Raw genomic sequence first — 26,241 nt, forward strand, 5'->3', positions numbered from 1 at the left:
AACTCATTCCCTTCCTTGGCAAAACCAGGACAGTCCCTTTCAAGAGGAAAAGCAAGGAAGGTGAGCGGTGTGATGTTGAGCTGAGCACAGCAGGTCCCATCATGTATTTCCTCACGCTGTGATGGGTTACAAGGTTCTTAATAATTGCTCTTTGTAGAAACATTAAGACACACTTCGAGGAAGAAAATGGTATTCCATTACTTTTCTGTGAAAAGGCTACAAAGTTTCATGAAGAAATGCTGTGATCAAAAAAGCAGTCACTTCAAGGCAAGACCTCCTTTGATTAACATCTCATTATATAAAACCCAGAATCGAATTGGTTCCCCATAACCTTCTTCCCAGAGGTTTTTGAAGCCATCAAGAGGTGTTTGCTTGTTCCTGTCAGTAGTGTTAAACTAATGGGGCCATCCTCCTCATTTCCCTCTCTAAGTGGAAAGCGCCAGACCTTCGAGGCCAACTAATTCCTTAAAAACCAAAGGCTTTGATGCAGCTGCTCTAGCCCAGCCTTCATCTTTCCAAAGAATAAAGAAAAGAACACTTTGCAGAAATAAGCCTTAAAAGAGCAAATGTCAAATATTTTTCATGAGCTGCGAGGTCAGTGACATTTGCACTTGAGATACTCGTGGTGACACAATCCCACACGGTGGCCGCGGGGAAGGGGCAAGGGAGGGCAAGGAAGGGCAGGATAAGGAATGGTAAGGAAGGACAGGGAAAGGGAAAGGGAAAGGGAAAGGGAAAGGGAAAGGGAAAGGGAAAGGGAAAGGGAAAGGGAAAGGGAAAGGGAAAGGGAAAGGGAAAGGGAAAGGGAAAGGGAAAGGGAAAGGGAGAGGGAGAGGGAAAGGGAGAGGGAAAGGGAGAGGAGAGGAGAGGAGAGGAGAGGAGAGGAGAGGAGAGGAGAGGAGAGGAGAGGAGAGGAGAGGAGAGGAGAGGAGAGGAGAGGAGAGGAGAGGAGAGGAGAGGAGAGGAGAGGAGAGGAGAGGAGAGGAGAGGAGAGGAGAGGAGAGGAGAGGAGGGGAGGGGAGAGGAGGGGAGGGGAGGGGAGGGGAGGGGAGGGGAGGGGAGGGGAGGGGAGGGGAGGGGAGGGGAGGGGAGGGGAGGGGAGGGGAGGGCCGGCTCTCCGCCGGTGGAACCCGAGCCGGTACCGGCCATGAGTCCCAGCCCCGCCCCGCGCAACCACCTACAACCGGCCCTCCGCCCTCGCACAGGTGAGACCCGGCGGGGCCGCAGCTCCTCGGGCCGAGCGGCCCCAGCCCCCTGTCCCGACTCCCAGCCCCCTGTCCCGACTCCCAGCCCCCTGTCCCGACTCCCAGCCCCCTGTCCCGACTCCCAGCCCCTTGTCCCGACTCCCAGCCCCTTGTCCCGACTCCCAGCCCCCTGTCCCGACACCCGATCCCGATCCCAGCACCGGCCGCGGCGAGGGCGCCGCCGTGCCCAGGGAAGGGGATGCGCGGCCGCCGCTCGTGGGTGTTGTGCCTCCACCGTTTTGCGACCAGGTTTTTGTAAAAGTGAAGAAGTCTGTCATTTATTTATTTTTTTCATTGTGTGTGTGAAAGGCTTCGTGCGTAGGAGCGCCGGTGCTTTTCGCTACAGCTTATTAATGGTCTCCCTGTCCATTTATTATGCTAACTCGTGTTTTGAGAAAATATATAGCGGTGTTACAAGCTCGGCTTTAAATATTCAATATGTGGGATTCATTTGTCCGGGAGATACTAAAACCCTTCATGAGTGATGAACTGCTCTCCGCGTGTCCCGGCCGTAAATCAGCGCTGGCTCCGCGCCCCGGCGGGGCTTGATCTGTGCGAGCAGCGCTGGGGCTCAGCCGCGGTGCCCTGCCAAAAGTACTGCATTCCTGCCATTCTTCAAGGCAAATTAGTAGCAAGTGCAAATTCACTTTATTTTGCTTCACAGTTTTGACTTTGGAATGGAAAAATTTAAATAAACACAGCTTTTTCAAGGCTGGGATATTGATCAGAAACATATATTCATATACTTTGTTTATAGTCCCTTTTAAGTCAAGGGGCTAACCATGGCTATGAAAAGTTTTAGGTCTATGTGAGTCTGTCCATCCCTGTCTCTCCTGGAATTAGAACAGTGCGTAGTATTAATTAGTTTAAGGAAGGATGAAGCTCGGTTTGCATTTGCTGTTTGTGAAATACTCTTCTGCTTGTAACTTTCTAGGTACAAATTGTTGAAATCACAGGGCTACCTAAACACAAAATATTATTGAAATACTTGAATGTGAAGCATTCAAATTGAAATGTACATAAGAAGCTGTCATAGGATGGAGGTATTTTTGTGGAGTCCTAAGTGGTTTGTGCGAGTGGAAGGATTGGGGGTGCATTTCGGACTGCTGATACTTTATTTTCTATGTAGGAAACATTGTGAAAGTAATGATCAAAATCAATGCACAAATCAAGATATCAAAAGGTAAATCCTGATAGGAGTCTGTTCTTCAAGGATAAATATCCTTCATTGTGACTTAACTTTATAAATGACATTCTTGATTGTTTGTCATTGACTGACAATTTAAGCCTGTATTTCCAGTTGGGCAGATGTACTAAAGTACATGGTTCAGGGCAATAAAAAAATAAGTTAAATCTGTGACAGAAAAATGAGAGAACTGCTAGTTTATGGCATTCTATAAAGATGCCATAAAATATCTATTTATTTGACAACTATGCAAAAAGTTGAGGCCTTACATTTCAAGTTGCTCTTATTTTTTTCTAAAATAGTCCTTCTGGATTATAAGTACTTTTGATTTTTAGAATTTCTGGAAAGGATGGAAAGAGGAAAAGAGGAAAAATATTACAACTACCAAATTTCCATCCCATTCTCTCTTTTGTTTTTAAGCATAGGTTACCATAATTAAAGACAATAGTACTTGATGCATAGTGAAAACACTTTTTAATATTATCTCAGTAATTACATAACAAATAATTTCATTCACTTAATGTTTTTCATACCTATCAATCTTAATAGCAAAGGTATCTTCCTTTTTAGTATCTTAATGGAAGTTTAGAAGTTATATTAGCAAAACTGTATTGTAATGTCACTTTCAGTATTTTTTGCCTTTGTGAAAAACAAACTGACATTTCACTGAAGTGTTTACAGTAATCAGCTTTGTCGTATAAATAAGTTGTCCAAACACAAATGCTTACAAAATTTGGGTCTGGTTTACCTTTCACTGAAGTTAGAAAGAGCCATCTGGTTATGAATTTGATATCTACAACAGTCATCAGTTTTCTGAATGTGTATAAAAATATGTTCTGCAAGTTAGCAAATAACCTGGCTTGCCCATATGTATGTCAGTTTAAAACACAACTGCATTGGTGACAAATTTTAAGCCATATTGTCTGAGTGAACTTTATTTGACAATTCGAAATTTGAAGATTTCTAGTGATGGTATGAGCTTTCTAATATAGTATAGTATGGCCAAACTTCGCAAACAAAGATTTGGAAAGGGCTCTCCCCACGAGGGGGTGTGCCCTTCGAGCCTGCGCAGTGGATTTTTTAGGAGAGGCACAGCGTGCGCAGAACTGGCCCCACCGTTTAAGTCCTAAGGTCCATCTGCTATGGCCGAGCAAGCTCGGACAGTGACAGTGAAGTCCTCAGGACTGTCTACAGCACCCGGTACTAACTGTGCTGACCCTGCTGAGCATCCAAGATCTGACAGGGAGGCACTTAACTGCCCGGTACGGTCTCCACTGAGACTCGAACTCACGACCTTGCAATCCAGATTCCAGAGTGCTCACCATTACACCATGGGACTGCTCATGAGCTTTCTAGTCCCTTGGTAAGTGTTCATCATCCCACATGTTTTGTATTTCTCCTTTCTACCACGTACTCCTAGATACTGTCTCTTCATATATATATATTTACCCTGTCTGTATATATATTTTGGTATTGTGATACAGTATGAAAGCCTTTAATTATTTGATCATCTTTTCTATCTCAAGCATATCACTTTAATGAGAGCTTTTCAATTCAGATGTATGTTTCTTCTACTTGAATTTAAGGATTAATTAATAGCACAAGTTCTTTGTGTGATACAGGTGTGTGCCTTCATGGTGTTTCACCAGTGCCTGTATGTTCTTTCTGTGCTCAGAACCAACTGAGCTCAACCATTTCCATGCCATACAGTGTGGAGATAAATGAGTGATGTCAAGGCAAAGCTAATAAGCACTGCTGCGAGGCAAAGCATGTTAGCACCATGTTGAACCCAAGTTAATATATCAGGATGGCTTCCAGAGCTGTTTGCATCTTCCTTCCAAATGCTGTGGGATTTGCCAGGAGTGGACTGGCTCTTATGGAAGCCACGTGTACTGTATGGAAAGAGAGTAAAGAAAATGAAGTGTTTGTATATCTCAAGTGTAAATCTGACTACAGCAGTGCTGCAAATGCGATAGCTGTCCACCTTGCTAAGTAACTTCAGCTGTTCCCTCCTGAAAGATGGTCTGGTAATGAAGATGAAATTTGGCCTCTGTACACCACACACTAAATGTTTGTTCCAAAATATGAAATGTAACTCTATTTAGCAGGCTTTTCACCAGAATATTTGTATTAATTTCTGAAATATATGAGTTATTATTTTCAGTCTTAGAATCAAATAGCTGAAAATAAACTAATATTTGTGGCAACAGCATGGGATAAATTTCTAATATCTGATTATTTTCCTGTTTTTATTTTATTTACAGACAACTTTCAGACTTAGTTATTGCTGTTTAAAATAATTGTGGATAAGCATCAATAGATTTCACCACCTTTTCATAAATGAAATATCATTTACTTTTTCAAATAGAATGATACTCTAATACCTTAAATGTGTACATTCTTTATGAACTCATGTGTATTGTCACTGCATTTCTAGTTCATTTGCAGTCATATATATTTCTATAAATCTTCTTTAAAGTTTGTCACTTTCTGGTTGTGTAAGCTAAATCATTCATTATAGAAGCTATACTTACAGTCTCCTGGTCAGCATATTGTTTCTGTCTGTTAAGAAACGGGTTTCAGTCTCAAAAAATACCAGTAATTAAAAAAAAACTTAATTCTTAAGTCATCTGTGCCTGAACTGAGGCCATGAACAGGAACAGAGTATATCAAATTAAAGTGAGGCGCAGTCTTGTGAAAGGATTTTTCTGTGAGTTGAGGAGAACTTTCAGTTTTCAATTGAAGGTGGATGTTGTCTCTTGTGACTCATTCTGTCTTTGGAGATTGTCAACTACCTTTTATGTTCAGGGTCTCTTCACTTTCTATTGACTTCAGCTGAGCCTGCAGACACTCAGCACGATCAAAGAGGAATGTGGGAGGCTTCCAGTATGTCTCTTCACTTTTGACTGTTCTGATCCTCTAACTGCAGACATCTCTTAATTCACAGTGACTTTAGCAGCCCTCAAATGACTGAAGTGCTTGGTTTGAGTCTTACACTAATCATCCTCAAAGAAGAATGCTGAATGTGAAGGAAGATAACTTGTCTCAGAAGTCTCTGCCAAATATCTCTAGATGGAGAGGTCTCCATTGCAGCCATTCTATATGTTTTTCTTTTTCTATATTAAATGTTCAGCTCCTCTTTAATGGATTCTAATGTTTTTCAGTTGGCACTTGATAATAAAGAATAACAAAAGAATGTGTATTAATGATGATTTTTAAGCATTTTTAAAGAATGAGAGAGCCTTATTGATAAAAATAAGAACTGACATAAAATTACTAGTTTTACATGGAATATAAGGAAAGGCAACTCTGAGTACTTGATGCATGAAGAGAACATTTTCCAAGACAGTGTCAACATTACTATTGTTTTGGTCTTAATTCTTTTGTGTTAGCACACTCATGCAGTTGATATACACTTATACTCAGAAAAGTACTTTATAATAGTATTCCCATCTTTTAAAATATGGTTGGAGTTTCATTTTAGGATTTTTTTCACATCAAGTTCTGTATAAAGTTCTTTGTTTGTTTTGCAGCATGGTTTATAACTGTCTTTACTGTTTGAGAAGCTAAAATTATTTTCTGCCTGTGAAACCTGGAAAAATGTTCAAAAATCATTTTCAGGTAAAACATAAATAATTTTATTTTTTACCCATTTGCATTTCACCTCTGAGAAAACTCAATTAAAATAGCTTATTCTGGGAGGCAAAAAATCCATCTACAGAAACGTGTTTCATTATTCGGTATTTTTATAGAAATGTTATGAAATACTGCGTAGCTGCTCATGCTGTCAGCTCTAGAATGGGCACCAACATGGTTTTGCCAATGGCTTTCTGTCTTTACCTACAAGGCCAGAGAAGGCACTCCCTCTGCTTCCAGTTGGTCATGGAAGCAGTCCCAATTCTTAAGGTATAGTCAGAAAAGGAGGTTGATTTATTCTCTTGGTCCAGCACAATGTTGTGACAACACTAATTATATCATTTGTAAATCTTATTATCCCTTTTTCTGTTTCCTGGCCTTCCTTTTCAACACTCTGCCTCCCTTTCTCTGAACTAGTCCCATGCCAAGACAGTAACCCACCCCTAATTACTTTTCCCTGCTGGTCCCAGATGTCGTACTTCTGCACCCAAAATTGGTGTTTCTGGTGCTGTTACCTAGGCTGTTTTGGCTTTGCATGGTATCTGATGCCTAGGTGCTGTTGGCAGGATTGCGCTTCCCAAAAGATGCTCCCACACTCCCCTCCAGGTGATTGTGGAGTTTGGCAGTTTTCTCCCAACTCCTCCATGAGATCAGCCATCCCCCACAGCACAAAGTAACTTTTGTTGGCTTCTCAGCTCAGTGTTTGTTTGACATTTTCTCATGTCATGTCTGGTACTTTTCCGCATCCTGTTCAGTTTAACCTCAAATCAGGGCCTACTTGAGGGCTGCGTCATTAACAAAATGTATTTGCAAAGATGGAAGAGAAAGCCACTTGTTGAAAATTTGCTGCAAGCACATATAGTTTGCAGTTAACAATCTTTGTTAACTTTTCAAGAGCTTGATCTTGTAGTCCTTACATAAATCAGATAACTTAAAAAGTGATAGAATACCATATTTAGAAAAAAAATTCATTGTAAGTTCAAAAATTATTTTAAATGCAGTTTATGAAATGCCATTTAGAATCTCTGTAGAACTTGGTAAGTCCAGTCAGTGGGATCAGCCATGTGGGTGGACCTGCCAGGTGTGCATGGGCAGAGGAAAATACCTAAATCATACACAGTGCAGGGTTAATATTCTCTGAAAAAACAGTTTGAAGAGCATTTCTTTTGCTGGCAAGACTGCTTGCCCCTCTTGCTCACTCTGACTTGTGTACAATTGCTTGGGCAGCTGAGCATAAAGAGAATTGGTGAGTGCACGCAAGCAGAAATGAGAAGGGAGCGGCAGAGTTGTAATGATTGATTAGGTCAGCCAGGCTGGGAAGTGCTTAGCAAACTGTAGGCTGAGTGTATCAGATGTCACAAAAAAAAATGGGACATCAAATGGGAAAAATATTGAAGTAAAGAATTCCCTAAGCAGAGGTGATAAAGTCAGCCTCCCCAACAATCTGTGGTTAGATTTCTTGATGTCTGATAGGGCACATGCTCTCTGTCAGGAGTTTTCACCTGACACGGAAATTCGTAATAATCTTTTCCCAGGATTAATTCTCTGCTGCCTCCTGAAGGCTGCAGAATGAGTACAGCCCTTGCCTTTTTACAGTGATACTGATTGGAGCAGATCTACCACCAGGCCACTTAAGCTGGCCCAGAAAAGACAGTGAATTATTGTTTGGTCAAACCAGACTGGAATTTGGTAACTAGTAAGAAGGTTACTGGGAAATGGCTTTGAAATACTCACCTATGTAGACAGGGCCATTCACATATGTAGACAAATGGTGTAAACTTCATTTCCATAGGAAGGCAGACAAAACATCCAGTCTGCAACAGATCTTAATTTTTGGCAGTATTTTTTAAAATTTGCTTTACTTGGTGAGATGTAGAAATAAATCCTATCCAAATATAAATTAATTCCTGTATGATTTTTAGAATATTTACAATAATTTTGCTTTTTAGAGAATGACATTAGAAATAAAATAATTTAAAATATTCCATGATATTTATTCAGGTTTTATCTTTTGATCCTCTAATAAAGCCAATTATTGATTACATGAATTGCTGAATTATAGTAGTCTAGAAGCTGTTATTGATATTCTGCTGTCAGACAGATCAGTAATATGGACTGTGGTGACAGCGTGATGTGGGAAGGGATTCTCATGTCCTCATCTTGACCGTTGATAATTTAGTTCTGAACATTGGGTTGGATGATGTCTCGTTAAACCCTTTTACTCTAGGGTGGCCGGTTTGTTGAAATATTCAGTGCTCAAGGCAAGAACCCAGGAGCAAAATGGAAGATTTTTGGCAATCCATCAGCTATACGGAAAGTAAGTTCTTAAAGAAACTTATAAAACCTAGAGTATAAACCAGAAAAACGTGAATGAAGCTTAAAATTAGAAGGTAATGAGGGCTTTGACCTGACAGTGGAGTTGTCACTTGCAGTTCTGTCATTATGACAGACTAAATGACTACTTAAATTAGTTCTTTATGCCTGCTTGCAGATTAGGTTGGTCACAGTGTAATTTTAAAGTTTAGATATTTAGAAAGTAATTTTGCTATTCCAATAACTAATTAATTGAGGTCTGCTCATTGAGTTGTGAGTCCTGTTTGTCAGCATTATTTGTTCATAAAATATGCAGGTAAAGGATGTATTTATATGGATTATATTATTGCCATCACATTTGAACCACTGTAATACTTGCAGTGCCATCTGCCATTTCTAATTTTAAAGAAAATAGCTTTGCATGTTAGTATCATGGTTGACTGTGAGGAGTAGAATTCTCTCAGGATGTTTGTGTTTGTTGTTCCTTTTTGTAGGAATATGACAAAGAAATAAAAGGCTTTGTTTTTGTACTTGAAGGAAGTAGTCAAGTCAACAAAATGCAGCTACCAAAGGAAACTAGACAAACTTGTAAGTATGAAAGAATTAAACATTGATAATGTTGTTCTGATTATTGTATCAGTCTTATATTGGATGTATAACTTAAGAGTTTTGTCCCTTAGTTCAGGGGTAATTCAGCATTAGAAAAGTGGATTTTTTCATTAACTTTCAAGCAGGTCATTTAAATAAAATGTATGGAAATGCTGTATTAAAATAAGTGCTATATGGAAGATCCTTATTGATACCTGTTGTCCTGGTGCTACCAGCTTCACTTCTGTACCTGATCCTGCTACAGACCAGTGTCTGATAAATAACTTCTGACTCCACTCAGCACTTACTAAAGTCAATAATTTTACTGGCATTACTAGATGTAAAATAGGTTCCTATCTCCTTTCTCATTTTACTTTTCAAATTATTTATACTTTTGTGTTTCAGGTGAGCACTAGCAGTACAAGGATGTTAGACCCAAATTTCAGCTGTATTTATGTAATCAGTCTTTTATGGGTAGTATGGAGTGTTTTCCCAGGTTGTCTATTGCACCAGAATAAACCAGAATCCAAGCAGTCTGTTTTCTGGGACATACAGCAATCACCATATGCCCTAAACTCCACAGCAGGGTGTTGTACTTATAAGGCTTGTAGTAATAAATTGAGCTGGTTTAGAATTAACTGCTTGTTTTTGAAGAAAAATTGAGATGATGATTTTAAACAAATGAAATGGGAATCTTCTATTGTACTTCTCATGCAGGGTATACAATTACAAATCAGTTTTGTCAAACGAAGTTAAAAAAAAAAAAAAGAAACAATTAATTGTACAGGTTGCCTATGCAGTAAGGCCTGAAGACTAATAAGATTTTCATTAATGAAATTTGTTATTATCTTCATTAAAATAAATATTAGTCATGTATATTTTTGAGACATCTGTTTTTTTCACTCTTATGACAAACTATTATAGCAAATAAGAGTAAACAATTAAAATAAATTAAAAAATTGTAAACTCTTACTAAATATTAAAATGAGGATTGAGAATTAATGTTGTGGATTATCACTGCTGAAAATAGTTTGGTTTTAAATTTCTTTCAGCTAGTGCTGCAATACTGCAGTCAGATTTTCATGGGGTACCGTTCTGTTTCCTTCTGTCTTGGTCTCTTCCTCTCTTGAGGTGTATGAACCTCAAGTATTTAATTACTCTTCCAAAATAAAAGATGTTATATATGCAAATATAATTTGAAGATTTAAGGTGTCATTTGTCCCACAAAAGGAGAGAGTTCTGAATTGTTCATTAGAAGAGGAGCCAGTGTTGGTGTTGAGTCTTGTTAAGTCAATGAAGAGCAGCCTGTACCCTCCCTGATGGAATAACTAAGAAAACAACATATGGTTCAATTCAGACAGCTTTGTACTGTTTTCCCTTGATAGGGAGCTACCTGCAATTTTTGTTTGTTCCCTCAGTCAAGCTCCTTTGCTGTTGTTCTAAAAATCAGAAGCCTCCACTGAGCAGTGTTGTCATGATCTGATTGCATTCTTACCCAAGGGTTTTTTTGAAGTTGTTTAACAAGGTGTACATTATCAGAAACAGGACTGCAAGTTTCATATGAGGTATTCTTGATGCTTCATTTTATGATTCTTATGGGATATTTGTTATCTAGATGCTCTTGGAACACAAGAATTGTAAGGTAAAAAAGAAAAGGGTTCCTTTTGTTTTCATGAGAATTCCACCAGAGCCACAGATGGGACTTTAAAAACAACATTTTTATTGCAGTTTGAATTGGTTTTAGTCAGGTTTTTCTTGTGTTCATGTGTTGTGTGAACCTTGGGAAATAGTGTTGCAGGAGCATAGCTGTATGGTACGAAATTATAGTGAAACATGCATCTGCATGCAGACAGCACATATATTTAATTTTTCTCCCTATTTCTAGTGGGACTGATCCAGCAATTTCTGACACTTCAGATTTTTGTGCCAATGGGAAAAGACTTTTCCACTGAGTTACTGTAAGTAATAAAAGTAACAAAATTTCCTTGTACATTTAATGTAAAGTGAATGCCTGATTGCAGTCATTAATTTTGGTGGCATATTTTGCATTAAAGCACAGTGACTTATCAAGTCAATAAAAAGTAATGAAGCTAATGAGATCATTATTTCTTGGATGTTTTAAATACTGACATTCCTTTGAAGACAGAACAAACTCTCAAAATCCTGAATGAAGATGATGAAAAATCTGAAGAAATTATACATAAGTTTAGCAAACATATGAAAATGCTGGTTTGTTGCAGCCCTGATTTTGGTGGGTCTGAATGACCACCTTACAAGTTTCATTTTCACCTTAAAAGGACATGTTTCCAGCCTCAACCAATTGGAGTCAGACCATCTACCGGGGGCGGGGTCACTTGAGGTCATATATACTTGTGTTTTTGAATAAACTTGGGATTTGCTTGAACATCATATTGGTGTGTGCGATCTCACTAGCGCCTGGTCTGCAACACTGGTTCATGAGGACTTTTGAAAATTTGCAAGAGTTGTATAACTATTTCAGGGCCCTTTGGCTCAGGGCAAAAAGAAATATCTGTTCTAATAACTGGGGGAGAAAAACATGACCTAACAAATGGTAAAAAGCTAGAACAATGAATGGAGTGCTAAGTTTGTATAATTATGTCCACACTAGAGAAAGTGAGATACAGGTGAAACAGACTTTTTTATTAGTTCATTGTGGAGTGATTTAATAGAGTTTTAAACTTGGGCAATTGTCAGACTTTAGACAGCCTTTCTCCCCTAGTGACATCATCTGTTTATATATAACCAGCAAAACTCACTCAACTTTGTAGCCAGTAGGACACCCAGGAATTGGATTAACAAAAGAAATATTAGGCCATTAGAAGTCCTGCAAGAGAAGATGGGTTGAATGATATGCAGTTAAACTGTGTAAAGTCGAAGAGGGATTTCATTTTTGTTTCCCTAAGTTTGCATGTAAAGGGACAAAACAAACAGGGTATGTCCTGCAGTAAGCAGAAACCAAGGACATGGATTCACTTCTCATGGACATTCTGTAGGCAAGGGACAGAGATTTAATGATGAGTACAGGAGTTCAGATTTTTCTATAATGTCATGTTGAGTTTGGTTGTTTTGACCACTTGCCATCTCCTTAACAAGAACCTCTTCTCCATTTCTACTCATTTTATTTTTTTCCTTGCTTGTTTTTTTAGATTAAGAAAAATTTCCACCACCTCTTTCACTTTTATTTGGCCTTTCTTTTTCCAACTCATATCTGGGTTTTACATTTTCTTCATCTTTTCTTGCTTCTTCCTGTTCTCATCATTACTATGTTGCTCTTATGGAAGTAAATATATATAGTTTTAGTTATAATAGTCTTACATACTTCTATATATTTAAATACATGTATTTTGTATTTGCTATTATATATAGTTTATGTAACATATATTGCTATATAATGTATATAATATAAACTATATTTACTGTGTATTTTCTCTTTTTTCAACTTTCCTGGTCCTAAGTTATTATTATCATAGAACCTGATACAAATTCCAATTTTCTCTTCTCTTATGTTCAGTGATTTCAGTGTCTATATGGATGAAGTAGTCCCACTTAATACATTTCCATATACTTTTTACAAAATAATTGATTTTTCATTATTTGTGTTAAAATAAAATCTTGCTTACTTTGATAATTCCATAAGTTCATTAATTCTTTAAGTAGCTCCAGTTACTTTGAATGAAGGTGTATATGTCTGAAAAGTACAATCTCAGTTGTTCCCCACTTAGTTCAACTATTTGAAAAAGTTAATAAAACTTCTTTAAGAGTAGTTTTAATACTAAATTTTGTATTCAAAGTAAACTGTAATTTATTGATGTACCTATAAAGTCCTTCAAGACTTGCAGATTAGGTAGCATATTATTTTATCCTAGGAGACTTATGATAATCCAGTAAATAATGAAGACAAGTCCTTGCTTCATCTGACTGCCATTCAGTTCCTTTCTCTTCAGATGCTTTGAAAGAAATTTCTTGCTTGTTTGTGTACAGAATGTTGATCGTGTTGTTGCTTCCTGGAGTTTAATGTTCAAATATGGTTTGTTACATACCCTGGCTACTTACTACTGAGTCTTTGAGCAGCTTCCAGTGAAAATTGATAGCATACCAAGCCATGAAATTTATTTTATGTAAGAAACAGTTTGGCAACTTCTGTAGTAGCTGCACTTGATGCTTTGTTACATTTCTTGCTCTCTTATTCTGCACAGAGAGGGAAATAGGTATTTAGTTTGAGCCTTTTTGCATTCTGTTCAGTGATTGATCTGGTCAGCAAACAAGAATTTCTTCAAGGCCATCCATCACTGCTGGCATCAACTGAGATAAAACTTCTGACTTGCTGCCATCAAGCAGTCATGCGAGATTCCTGTCATAAATACTGGATGTGCAAAGTACTGTTTACATTAGCTGGCTTATCTTTGGAGAAATTTAAGTAGAATTTTAGAGACTTTGTTAGGTGGCATGATTAGGTGAATACCACCACATTAACAGTCAGTGTACTGATCTGCTTAAAAAATATGTGAAATAGATTGTGGGTGAAAAATTTGGTGAAGCATAATAAAATCACAGCTAAGGCAGAGAGCGTGTAATTTATGCAGCTTTTTTAGAGCAAATAATAGCAAAGCTGTTAGTAATGCTGAATATATCTGTCTGCTGTAAATGCAGTAGCCTGTTGTTAAATCTGCAGTATTACAGATTTTGCTCCCTTTCTGAAAAAGCAAAGGTAACTCAATGTTTGAAAAAGTATTTGTGTGTAATAGAAAACAGCATCTGGCTTGTGTTGGCATTCTTGCTTTAATTCCCAATATGTGGACACATGGGTGGTAGCAGTTCTGCTCAGTATTTTGACAAGCATATGAACATGGTTCTTCTTGAAGTACTGTAATGCCAGTCATTGTCATATTTTATTTCTGATATGTTTTTTCTCAGTGTTGGGTACAAAATTAATATATCTTGTTACTATAAGTTTTACAGGAAATGGGTCAAGCTGTTGATGTGAGAAAATAGATCTTGAAATTTTACCATAACCTCAAAAAAAAAAAAAAAAAAAAAGACTGGTCTGATGTATGAACAAGGGTCAGACACTCAATATTTCAGTGTATAACCAGAAATAATCTGGTTTTATATAAGTCCCTGTAGGTTGCTCAGCCTTTTTTTTTCTCCCAGTTTTCTCATACAAGTTATGAGAGTAATATTTATCAATTTATTTTGAAAATATAATATAATATGTTAATGTATGATACTTTAAAAGATATGAAGTGATAAAAATGGGAATGGTAGTAAATTGTAAAATCTGATGATTGATTAAATATAGCTTCATTGATATGCGAGCTCGTGTGTGCTGATAGTACAGATTTAATATTTGATGTTTTATTCTATCACTGAATTGAGGCCAGTTTAGGTAGAGAGTGTTTTATATGAAAAATCAGAAGTTTACCAGTTTTACCTTTAGACATCCAGACAGGAGAGCAGATAGTAACAACAAAATGTAACAACATTAGTGGCAAAACTAGGTGTGGTACTTACTGATCCCTTGCTGCAGCTCTGGGGTCATGTTGCCTCTCTCATTGATGGCCAGCTCACAGTGCTGCAAACTACTGTAAATTTTGGGTTGGTAAACAGCTGTAAGTCACGTGTGGCATAATTTGAAAAGATGGGTAGGTTTGAATCTCATGTAAGATCCCCCTGTCTCTATGATGTGAAAACTTGCACAGCAAAAATAGCCACTGTCAGTGAAAACTGCTCCCCCGTCAGAGTTGTGCTCCGAACCCCAGACCTGGCGCTCGATACGAACGTGCCCCAGGGCTCTGCTGTGCTGCCCCTCTTAGAATTACTCAGTGCCTTATGGACCATGTGCTGAGGGTCACACCATGGTTGCCCATTCACTCTAATGGTATCTGTGTCTCTTAATTCTTCACAGTGTTTCAGCCTTTGCTCAGCTGACCAAATGTGTATCAACAGGTTTGCTCAGTGTAGTATCCTGCTGTTCATAATCAAATTCTGTTTGCTTGCCACCAGCCTTTGTGAGCTCCAGAAAGCATCAGCTCTTGTTATATGCTGAATTAATGTGAACTCTTTGGAGTTTCAAGCTCTAGAACACACCTGATAAGGTTTAAGTTTTTCTGTTGAAGTTTAGCTAGATATGGATAGAGGAATCTTTAGGGAAAAAGGGGTTAAAATGTTTGTATTCCTAAAGTAGTTGTACTTGTTGTTAAGAAATGTTATTGCAAGGCTTGTGAGCAGTGCAGTAAAATCTGTATTTTTGTACCATATTTACTGTTTTCAAACAGTTGTTTCTATAAATATAAGTTTATTACTTTGAAATGTTTAATAACCACTACATACCAGGTTTTACATGCATAGCTAATTTATTCACAGATACTGTAACAGCTTGAATTTATGTGAATTAGATGCTATCATAATCAGTCATCATTTTAGCTTTGCTGACAGACATATCATAAATTATTCATGTTAACCTAAAGATCTAGCACGTTTTCAGATACAGAAAAATAAAAATATATGAATCTTGGTTAGTCTGGCAAAACTTATTATTAGGACCAACGTCCTAATATTCCAAGTGGGACATAGATGCTACTTCTGTCAAATACGTGTGACATTATTTGAAGATTTTAGATAGAGACAGGAGGTGAACTGTATTGAACAGATTTAGCTGGAGAGATTATTTGAAATGCTGGTGTTTAGTGGCGTGAGATTTGTTCCTTGAATTTACTGTGAAGCAAGAATGAAATAGAGCAATACTCTGTATTAAGGTATAAAGTATCAGGGTATGTTAAATTTCATAATTCATGAGGGTGATTAACACATATATTTGAAAGTAAACAGTTTTTAATAACTTCAGTCATCGTTTTGACTAGAATAGAAACACAGCATGAGTTTAGGAAACAGATATCAAAAAAAAAGGCATACAGGTATCCTGTGAACAGGGTGTCCTGCTTCCAGATATAAAAATAAGTGTTCATGCAATTTTTATAGAATGATAACAAAATACACAATCCTAGTTTAAAATTAGGTTGTTATAGATTAGCCACTTGTTCTGAAAGGAGACAAGGATCTTCCTTCCTCGTTAGGACAAATTTGTTACCCTTGTTCTGTAAGTCTAATTTCTCGCATTTGATGAGTTTCTTTTCTTCTGCAACTATAAAACTGCTCAAAGTCATCTTATATCAGCAATTTCAGTGCTCATTCAATTAATCAATATAAAACATCAAGTGTGGAGAAAGACTTTTGCACTGTTCACCTTCTGTTCTGGAGCTTGCACACATCCAAATTTACTTCCTGCTTTTTGAAGGAATCTTTTTTCCTTGGCCCTGGACCTTCTTCAGAAGACTATACTTTTTGTTCTTTTTCTTCAATGATTATCAAGATCCCTGACTACTACCTAAAATATTTCGTTCTTTGAGTGCCTCTTAACAGTTTAATTATCAGTTCATCTTTCTCCAGTACATCTTTAGATCATCTGGATTTTCCTGGAAGTGTTCTTTTCTCTGCCCTTCTTGAGTCCATAGAGGTGCACACCATTAGAAGGGGATCTTTCTTTTCCAGTAGCATTTCTTTCTGTATTTGAATGTGTACCCTGTCTGTGTACAGTATGAGTCAGTTGTAAACAAAACCATTTCATTTGCTGTTCCAAAACTGAGGTGCTTTCATTCTCTGTATTACTTCCAAAAAGGGATCAGAGCAGAAATGGAGATACTAATAAAATAAATGCTAATACACTTTTAATTATACTAATAATTGTTAATTATACTAATAGAATAATTCTTATCATGGTGTTAGATGATGTCCTGGTGGTATTACAGAATAAATTACAGTCTTCTAGAACTTTAGAGAGAAGAAAAGTACTAATTATGTAAATTTTGGTTGGTGGATCCATATAGGTAACATGGAGTAAACTGAATCCTGCTTATTTTTTATTGGTAGGGTCTGTTAGTCAGGATTTTCATTTACCAAATTAAGTAAATTTTGTTTAAAAGTAACTTAGTTTTCTCTTTTTAAAGGGCAGAGTCGCTAGCAATTCTTAGTAATTAGAATAAATGGTTTAAATGTGAGAAATACGGCTGTTCTTAAGGGAACTGTTACATTAGCAGGTGTGAACATAACCTTTTCTTTGTCTTTGTAAACCTGAAAGGACAGATTGTCTCTTTAGAACAGAGAAATTCATGGAAGGAACAACAAAGCAAAAAGGATAACAGCAAATAAACTAAAGAAAAGAGCCAAAAGAACTAGCTGCAAGCACAAATAACTGCATTATAGAGCTAATTTGTTTAGATTCTGGAAAAGAAGTCATCACTAAACTTTCCTCATATTAATACTCATTAGTGTACCTTCTACTGAAAAATTAAAAACTGTTTTCTGGAATTACAGTTTTGTAAATGATTTGGCACAGTTAACCTTGCTTCAGAGGAGCATAACACTGTGCCTTAAAATAGAGTTTACTAAAATACTTGAAAATAAGAGAAAGATAAACTCATTTCAAAACAAAGGATATTGAAATATTGATAGAAGTTTCTAAAACATATCTTTAGAAGTGAACACTTCCAGAATGTTTTTTCGAACCACGTGAAGCTCTAAGAGTAATTAAACTTTCAAAATAAATTATTATTGATCATTTGAAGTACCAGCTCATTCTTTTTTTTTTTTGGAAAATTGGTCACAAATATGTCAGTATCTTGTAGGGAGAGATCAGGATTCAGCAGTTCTTCATAACTGCTCATATTTGGAAAGTTTTTCTATTGTAACTACCAGATTTGGTGATTCTTGTTTTGCACCTGCCACCTGTATTATTGCTTCTGTATGAATACTGGTTGAGAGGACTTTGTGGGGTGTTTTTCTTAATTCTCTCCAGAAAAGCACTACCAACAGGAAATTCCAGTACACAAAACAGCCTGTTCTCTAGGTCTGTGTGACATCTCAGTCTTCCAGATCTCTAGTTTTGCAGAGATTTGATTGATTTTCAACGTACCTAAGTCTGGTTTTATGAAGACAGAATACAGTGCCCTGGATCAGGCAGCCACTTCAATAATGTAGTTTCTTCTACGAGACCCATTTACAAGGAGCTCGTAAAATAAAGCATATGTGAAGTACAGGGTGCTGCTGAATAAGGAAACTTTAGAATCTGAAAGCATAACAAATCAGCTGACAATTGCTATTCCTTCATTTTTCATTCTTTAAAATGGAAATGACAATGGTGATCCTCTCTAATGTTCTGAGGCATGTGCTTATTATGGAGAAAACGCCACTACAGTTCTAAGTGCTAATATACCAATGTGCTGATAGTGAAGCTTTAGCAGAGGATTCTGTCTGGATTTTGACCAGGATACAGAGAGGTTTCTGTCAATATTAAATTGTATGGGAGTTTCTCTTAGCAATATTGATGAAATACCTGGTTTCATGTTTGGTAAACTTCCAGGTATAAGACAACTATAAGGAGAAAACCGCTTTCATTTGAAGACCAGGTGAGCCTGATAAATGATGCATCTCTTCAACAGTCCAGTATAATTTCTTTTTCCATGTTCATTTTAAGCCTTGAATTGAACATTAACAAATGGTTATAAATTATTATACATACAGAAGCAAATTGAATAGCCAATCTGAGAAGATGAGTTTTATCTGTTCTCTTGGGTAGTTGCTACCATTTGCTTGCAATCTCACTATAGTTACCATTGTGAGGAGAACAGTCAATCAAAGTTGAAGATATAAAATAAAATTGAAAATTGAATTGGAAGGTAATTTTACTTTCAAATGGTTTGCAAATGTAGATGTTAAGTGTGAAATGAATGCAGTTAATGACCATAGCTGGAAGAGTTATGCACCTGCTGATCACAGGAATATTATTATAAATGAGGTTGATTTTCTTGTTGACTACCTCATTTTTCTCAACATGGTCTCATTACTTTTCTATCACATGTCTGACCCTTACATATAAATACTCAAGCACAGACATAATAAAAATACATTAACTCCCATATAGATTTTTTTGAAAATCAAGATGTGTGCTGCAGATGTTTCTTGCCTTTGTAGATTTAATGTAGGTTCTGCTTTTGGATAACAGGGGAAAAAACAGTTGAGTTTCACCAGAAGTACTCGAGTAATTTTGCAACAGAGAGATCTAATGTTCTAACTTCCATTGTCTGAACTATTTCAGAAAATAGTTTCTTCAGATCCTTGCTTTATTTTTGTTTTCCAATAAGCAGTGTAACAGGAAACTCTGGAAGTAACACTAACTCTTAAATAATTATCTTGCTTCTCCCAGGAAAAAAATTAATTTACAGAATTTTAAGGCCACCTTCTTTCCTCAGTTTTGCCTATTCAAATGTTTCACATACTTCTGCCTGTGGAATAGAAATATTGTTCTAAATGCTTTTACTGAAGTAAAACACATTTCTTTAGGTGTGATCATAAGTTTTGCCCCTTCTTTGCAGCACATGTATCATCAAAAAACCCCTCCTTTTTGCACTTAGATATAGCCTGATATAAATGCTATAAATAATGATATAAATTTTTAGCTAAGTGTTCAGTGTTACATTTTGGAATGTAACTCATCTGTACATTTACCAGTGGTCTTTTTGTAACTAAAGTGCCCAATTTTCTTCAGGAGGCAGAGAGATAAATCTATTCTTATAAGAAATAAATAATACAATTTAAACATATTGAACTAATATTATAAAGTGAACTTAGGTTTTTATTGCCAGTTGTTTGGAGATGGGTAGAACTTAATTCTAGGCTCCTACTGCTCTGTCGTAGTATCATTTAAAGCAACATTCTCTATTGGGAATTACTCAACTTGAGTTTCAACAGGAATGGTATTTTATTTGTTTTTTAACACTCAGGTTACTGCAGCTGCCTGGTTCCTCAGCACAATTGCTCGACTCTATGTGTAAGCAGGAAATCTGGGGACTTTCAGGCAACCACTGCTCCAACACTTTTGGAGTTCTTCAGTACATCAATTTCTTAGCACTTCTGAACAACAAGATTTAGACTGAAGAGTTTCTGAAAAATGCATCTGTAGGTCTTTCACCAAAAGAGATGTGGGAAGCAAAGGGATGGATGGAATTCAGCCTTGATCAGGGACACAGGCTTAGCTGTGTGGCCAACTTTCTGATCATCTTATGTGGATCACTTCACTTCTTATTTGAATTCTTCCAAAGTAAGATCAAGTCCCAGCACTGTGAGACACGTGAAGGTCTTCTGATGAAAACACTTTTCATGGACTTGATAGTATAATTTTTCCATTCATAAATATATATGCAGCTGGTACTGGAATCTCATGTCAAATGACAGCAGTGGTGAGGATATCACATTCTTTCCTTGGCACAGCAGCGGAATTTCTGCTTTTAAGGTTGTTTTGATGTATAAGAGGAACTGCTGACCTTTCAGAATGGAACAGGAGAAGACTCTTCCATTTTGTTTTGATTTGCCCATCCATGTTACGAGGATGAATTGGGTAAAGAACAGGTTGTCTACAAGGGAGAGGAAAGAATCAGCAAGTTCTGGAAAGCTGGTGAACAGTTTGCTTTGCGTGATGTTCTGTATGGCGGAACAAGAAAGTACCTCTATTTTTATTGCTGTAATAGTAGAACTTTTTGATGTTTATATACTAGCAGTATATTTTGTGCTGTCCTTGATTAACTCACAAATTGCCAAAAATAGCTGATGTAACTTGCTCCAGAGTTAATGCCTTCTGAAGCTGACGTGAGGAAACCTAAGAATGTTTAGAATATTTATCTGCAAATTTTAGGTGGCAACATTGCATTAGTTAAGCTACAGGTAGACCTTAATTAATGAAAAATTGTTTTCAGTAATGAAGTTTAAAAAACCAACCCACAGTGCAGTCTCATTGAATAATGATAGAGTAATTACTTTTAACAACACTAAGTAGTAAAAAGTTGTTTATTGTAATTATTTGTCATCTTCTCAGAGGTGTGGCTAATTACATAGGCATACCCATCTGTTAGGAATAGACTTGTTCAAAAATAATAGGTAAATTAATCATTGTTTCCCCGTACATTAAGCGTATTTTCCCGGATTGCAGCCTTTAAAGTATTATCTCTGCTCAGGAGTAATAAGGTAGGACTGCTGGGGGATGGCAAGGCTGTTGTGGTTTTCCAGCACAGATCCAAACTACAAAAACACAGCACTATGCAAGTTACTCTGAAGAAATTTCACTGTATCCCAGCCAAAACCAGCACAGCTACTCACAAGACTTGAAGGAAACCAGACACAAAAATTACCCTGTTTATCATTCTAAAGGAAACTTTTTTGTGTGTGTTATCATGACTGTGGTCTGAATTTATTAGAAATGTTCAAATTCAGTGTCCTTGGTGTCTTTGTGAGCTGACCTGAATAGTGAGCAATAAACTTCTGCATTATAATTCACATTTGAAGATATGTCCTCAGAAAGTAAACCAGACAAACAATGTATTGTGTTTACCTTTAAGCTGACAGAGTCTATATAAAGTGACAGAGGCATTTTTAGAAGAAGAAAGCAAATAATGTTTTTCTAGTTAGAAGGCACCAAGATAACACAAGCTGAAGGACCCCAAACCATGTGTGATTATTAAAGGCTAGTGGGTTCTTAGTTCATACAAATTGAATTCTTTCATAGTCTGAAGGGCTGTGGAAATCTAGCTGAAATAAAATTAGCATGTAAAGTGATTTTATATGTGCAGGGATACAGCCACCAAATTTGAATTGGAGAAAAAAATCTCATTACTCATCTTGTAAAAGAAGTAATTCTTAAATTCCATACTTGCTATCGCTGGCATAAAAGTTCTGCATGTGAATAGATTTTTTTGTGATTTCCCAAAGATACTGGATTATTGAATTGACAAAGATCTGTTTCATTCTCTCCTGCCTTTTCTTTTACAGGATAACTGACTTAGGCAATATTAAAAGAAGATTGTATTTGTCAACAGTCCACAAGGAGTTGTCTGTAACCCCTCTGCATGCAAAAATTCCTCTGTTCATGATCAAGCACAAAATAGTAGGTACCTGGGAATATTCCTCATTCTGTGGTTGAGCATGCTTTTTAATCAGAAATGTTTTATGTATGTTTATAGAATTGTTGAAATTATGGTTGGGTTTAGAACTCAGTATATCCCCTCTACCAGATGGCAGCAGAACCACTTAATACTACCACTTTCTATCCTTCTACTTATATTAGGGATTCATTCCTATTTTCCAAGAGTAATGCTCTTTGTGATGTGTTTATCTCTCCTATCAATTCAGCCTCTCTAAAATTCAAACTAGAAATTTTCAGGATAGTTTCATTATGGAAGGGGTGCAAGCTTTGGAGAGGTCCTTTTTTTATGAATCTCAGAAAATCATCAAAGAATCTCAAACTATAGCCTTTGGAGCACTTAAACTGCAGTAACTCTGACTTATGAAGTAATACTGAATAACAATTCATTTTCCCACCAAGAAATCCTTCAATAAGTATACTTTCCTACAAGCTGGCTGCAAAACACATTGTGGATATGCTGTGCTGAGCTCACTTGGGCTGGCAGTCACTGGGCCATATGCCCTGATTTGTTTGTACAAGTAATTGTTCAAAATGCAAATACAGTAATATCTTCCTTTGCTATCAAAATTTTCTGCATTGTGAATCACAGCCTGTGAAAATCTAATGCTCCACTGACTCTTCATTTGTAGGGAACTATAGACTAATATTCTTCTGCAATAATTAGTGTCTGGGTTTTACTAAAGAGTATTGTTTCTGCTTTCTAGTGGTGCAATTTGTGTATTGACTTGGTAGCATTCACCAGTGAAATATTCAGAGGAGCTGTCTTCTAGTCTTTGGATGGAATTATTATTTCAGCTAACTGTAAGCTAAGAAAGATCTTCACTTTAAAATCCAAGCCGCGAGATACAGCTGAGAAAGATGGTGTGTTTTAATTACTATCGAGTCTTAATCATATCTCTTCATATTATAAAATCAAAAGCTTCTTATTCATCAGATTGGCAATTTGAAAAATTACATGGTTTCACGAAAATTAAAGTGGTAGTGCAGCATATTAAGTCTGCCAGTGTTGGACTTAGGCAACTAATTAAATATGTGGATACTCCTCTATTTTAAACATTGAATTCCTTAGAAGTATTTTATTGAACAAATTCTGGCAAGATTTATCAAGTACAGAGCTTGTTTTAATGAGAGCATCTTATGCTGATAGAAATCAGGTTTTAGCCAAGGAGAGTGTGCCTGAAAGGAACGAAAAATACTTAAAACTTAGCAACATTTTCTGTGTGCTTAATTTTGGACATTAGGAGCTACTGAAAGATTTCTTCCTTAAATAATCCAAGACAAAACTGTTACAAAACAGTAAAAGGAAGCAGAGCTATGAAACTATCATAAACACCTCTGTTCTTATGTCTGTTTATCCTAATGTGTCCTTGTTTATTGGAAAAGTAATATTGGTGGTGAGCTGAAAAATGAGAGATTTTTTTTTTTAATAGAACAGGGTATTGGTCAAAGTTTACCCCTCTCCAGACTAGCATCATAATCCTGAATCATCATTTTCCAAGGGAGAGAACTTCATTCCTCACTGGTATTTGCAGTAATAGAGGGGGAATTGCAAAAGCACAGCTGGCCCTTTCTTATTTTTAAGGCACCATAGGTATAGTTCAGCTTCAATTTCATTCACATTTTTGTTTTGTGGGTTTTAAAGAGCACATCTGAAAAAAGGGTTCTGGTTTCAGAAGCAGAGATAGTTAGCAGTATTGTATGTGTAACAAAATTTATCTTCCATTTGGAAACCCTAAACCAACAGGGGAGAGTAAGTGATCCTTGTGATTACTCCTCTGATTTTTTTTGTGGGTAAGGTTGGGGAAGAAGAATAATTAAAGAAATGTCTACAGAGACAATCTGGTAAATTCTCAGCACAAAAATGCAGTTAGAGATCTCACTGGCATTAATTTAATTTAGTTCCATTAGTGCATTGTTTTCTATCTTCCATTCTAAACAGTTTTTTAAAATGTGCTTAAATATTCTAAATTAGCTCCAAAATTCTAAAATGTTGTTAGCATAATGAGTAGACAGCTTTAGTAAACTGTATGGATAGTAAAATATTGCACTTTTAATTACTTCATTATCAATTCTATGATTATTACACAGCTGTTGGGCATTAGTATTTTCTGTATGCTTATGAATTTCCCCATCCAGGCAATTCATAGAATCATTTAGGATGGGAAAGACCTTTAAGGTCATCGAGCCCAACCATTCACCAGCACTGCCAAGTTCCCCACAAACCCCTCTCCCTGAGAGCCATATCCAGGGATGGTAACTCCCCCACTGCCCTGGGCAGCCTGTGCCAATGCTTGACAACCCTTTTGATGAACAAACTGTTCCTAATAGCTAATCTAAACCTCCCCTGAAACAACTCAAGGCCATTTCCTCTTGTCCTGCCACTTGTTACCTGGGAGAAGATACCAACACCCACCTCACTACAAGCAATAAGGTCTCCCCTCAGCCTTCTTTTCTCCAGGGTGAACAACCCCAGTTCCCTCATCTTCTCCTCTGGGCTTGTTCTTTATACCCTTCTTAAACTTACATTATAACTGAAGGTTTGGCTGAATTAAAATGATTCTATACTTCATACCCAATTACAGAAGAGCAGCAGTAAGTTTTTTAGTTATTATTAAGTTTCAGGGAGCAATCACTATTTGATAAAGCTTTGCCCTCTCAGACAACTGGACCAGTTAGTTGAGCTCCACTGAAACCAATGACATTGCAACTTGTAATGAGAGTTGTTGTGCATAAACCTTCATAAACTCAGTCTATATTGGTTATCAGAGAGAAAGCAGAGATAATCAGATCATGTTCTGATGGTGCCTGGTGTCACAGGAATAGATAGCTTGACAGCTTTTTAGTTTATCATGAAAATGTAAGGTTGCCCAAATTTTGAAATTAAAGCTTGTAAAAATCTTTATTTGCATATATGGGGCTTTTCCTTCTTCAGTCCCACTGATATAAATACCATTTTCAGGTGTTATCTGAGAATCACTACATCAGTATTAGAATTAAAGCTGAGTTGTAGTAAAAATTAACAAAATGTATTTTGTCATTCTGTTTTGCTTGTTCACTTGCCAAATGAAAGTTGATTTCAAAGAAGTTGATTTACTATGGCTGTTCCAGCCACTAGTGTATATTTCTTTAACCGTATTCAAAATTGTTCGCCTAAAAGTATACACAATATAATTTTAAAATTTACATGCTTATTGTCTTAAAAGTGAACATTTATAGCCAATTTTTCAGATTCCCATAATCTATTAAATTGTTATAGCCCTAGAACTAAAGTATATGTAATCTACTGCATCATGTAAGTTGAATTTCGTTCCACAGTGTCATGTGAGTGAAGTAAAGCCCATGTGTTTTGGTTCTAGTTACGTGTGTTGTTCCACCTGTGCCATTTGAGTCCCCAGATGTTATTCCTCGAACTTGCCAGCTAAATACAGATGTGCCACAAGTTACTCAGCTGCTGAAGCTAACAAAGATTCACAAGCCAGAAATAAAAGGTAGGGAATATCCAGTGCAAGAAACAGGTATTCTGTTACATTAAAATACTGTGAATACAGTCTATATGGTATGTGTACAAGTAATGGATTTTTTTGTAAAAGTGCATGTTAGGAGTTCCAGTGTCTTAAAATGAAACATGACAACTCTTGCACAGCTGTAGTGCCATGAGCTCATAGTCTGTTCTATAGTTTGAGATCTATGTGCAACCTGAACAATTCTAATTCAAGCATGAGATTTATAACAGTATTTGAGATATATCACCTGAATGTACATTGCAGCCTTGTACAGTGAAGTTGTTAAACTTTTTCTCAACTGTGTTCACATTAATGAAACTCTTCTGACAATATGACCATACAGTCTCCTCAGCTTATACTCTGAAAGAGGAGATGATGTACTATTGGTGTCTTGGAGTTATTTGAATGTTTCCATAAGCTACAAGATAATAAACCATATAATTTGGACTTCAGCAGCATTGCATAGGGCAGTCATGTGCTAAGATACAAACTATTGACTTGGATTAAAACTAAGAGAAAGCAAAGAGAGGATTAAATTTTAAATTATTGTTACAGCTGAAGGCTGAAAACAAGAGACCACAAAAGTGGTGGGAGTTTTTTTTCTAGGCTCTATATTGTTTATTAAAGTTACGAATAATCTCAACAGAGATGTGAATTACATGGGATGAGAATTTTGATGTGATATAGACACTAGTTTAATAAAGAGTGGGACTTTAGAGACTT

The 26,241-nt window shown here is 36.7% G+C and overlaps 1 protein-coding gene across 1 annotated transcript in view; it reads left to right on the forward strand.

The window, feature by feature from the left end:
- The first annotated feature begins 6,021 nt into the window (after positions 1 to 6,021).
- CFAP20DC (CFAP20 domain containing) overlaps positions 6,022 to 26,241 on the forward strand; it is a 66,944-nt gene continuing 46,724 nt past the window's right edge. The window contains 7 exon segments of the mRNA XM_071549694.1: positions 6,022 to 6,051; positions 8,294 to 8,383; positions 8,874 to 8,967; positions 10,853 to 10,925; positions 21,862 to 21,976; positions 22,720 to 22,876; positions 25,372 to 25,537. Of these exon segments, the coding sequence (XP_071405795.1) occupies positions 6,031 to 6,051; positions 8,294 to 8,383; positions 8,874 to 8,967; positions 10,853 to 10,925; positions 21,862 to 21,976; positions 22,720 to 22,876; positions 25,372 to 25,537 (716 nt within the window). The 5' untranslated portion in view covers positions 6,022 to 6,030.

Source organism: Pithys albifrons, chromosome 3, assembly GCF_047495875.1.
Source record: "Pithys albifrons albifrons isolate INPA30051 chromosome 3, PitAlb_v1, whole genome shotgun sequence".
In the NCBI taxonomy this organism is placed as follows: domain Eukaryota; kingdom Metazoa; phylum Chordata; class Aves; order Passeriformes; family Thamnophilidae; genus Pithys; species Pithys albifrons.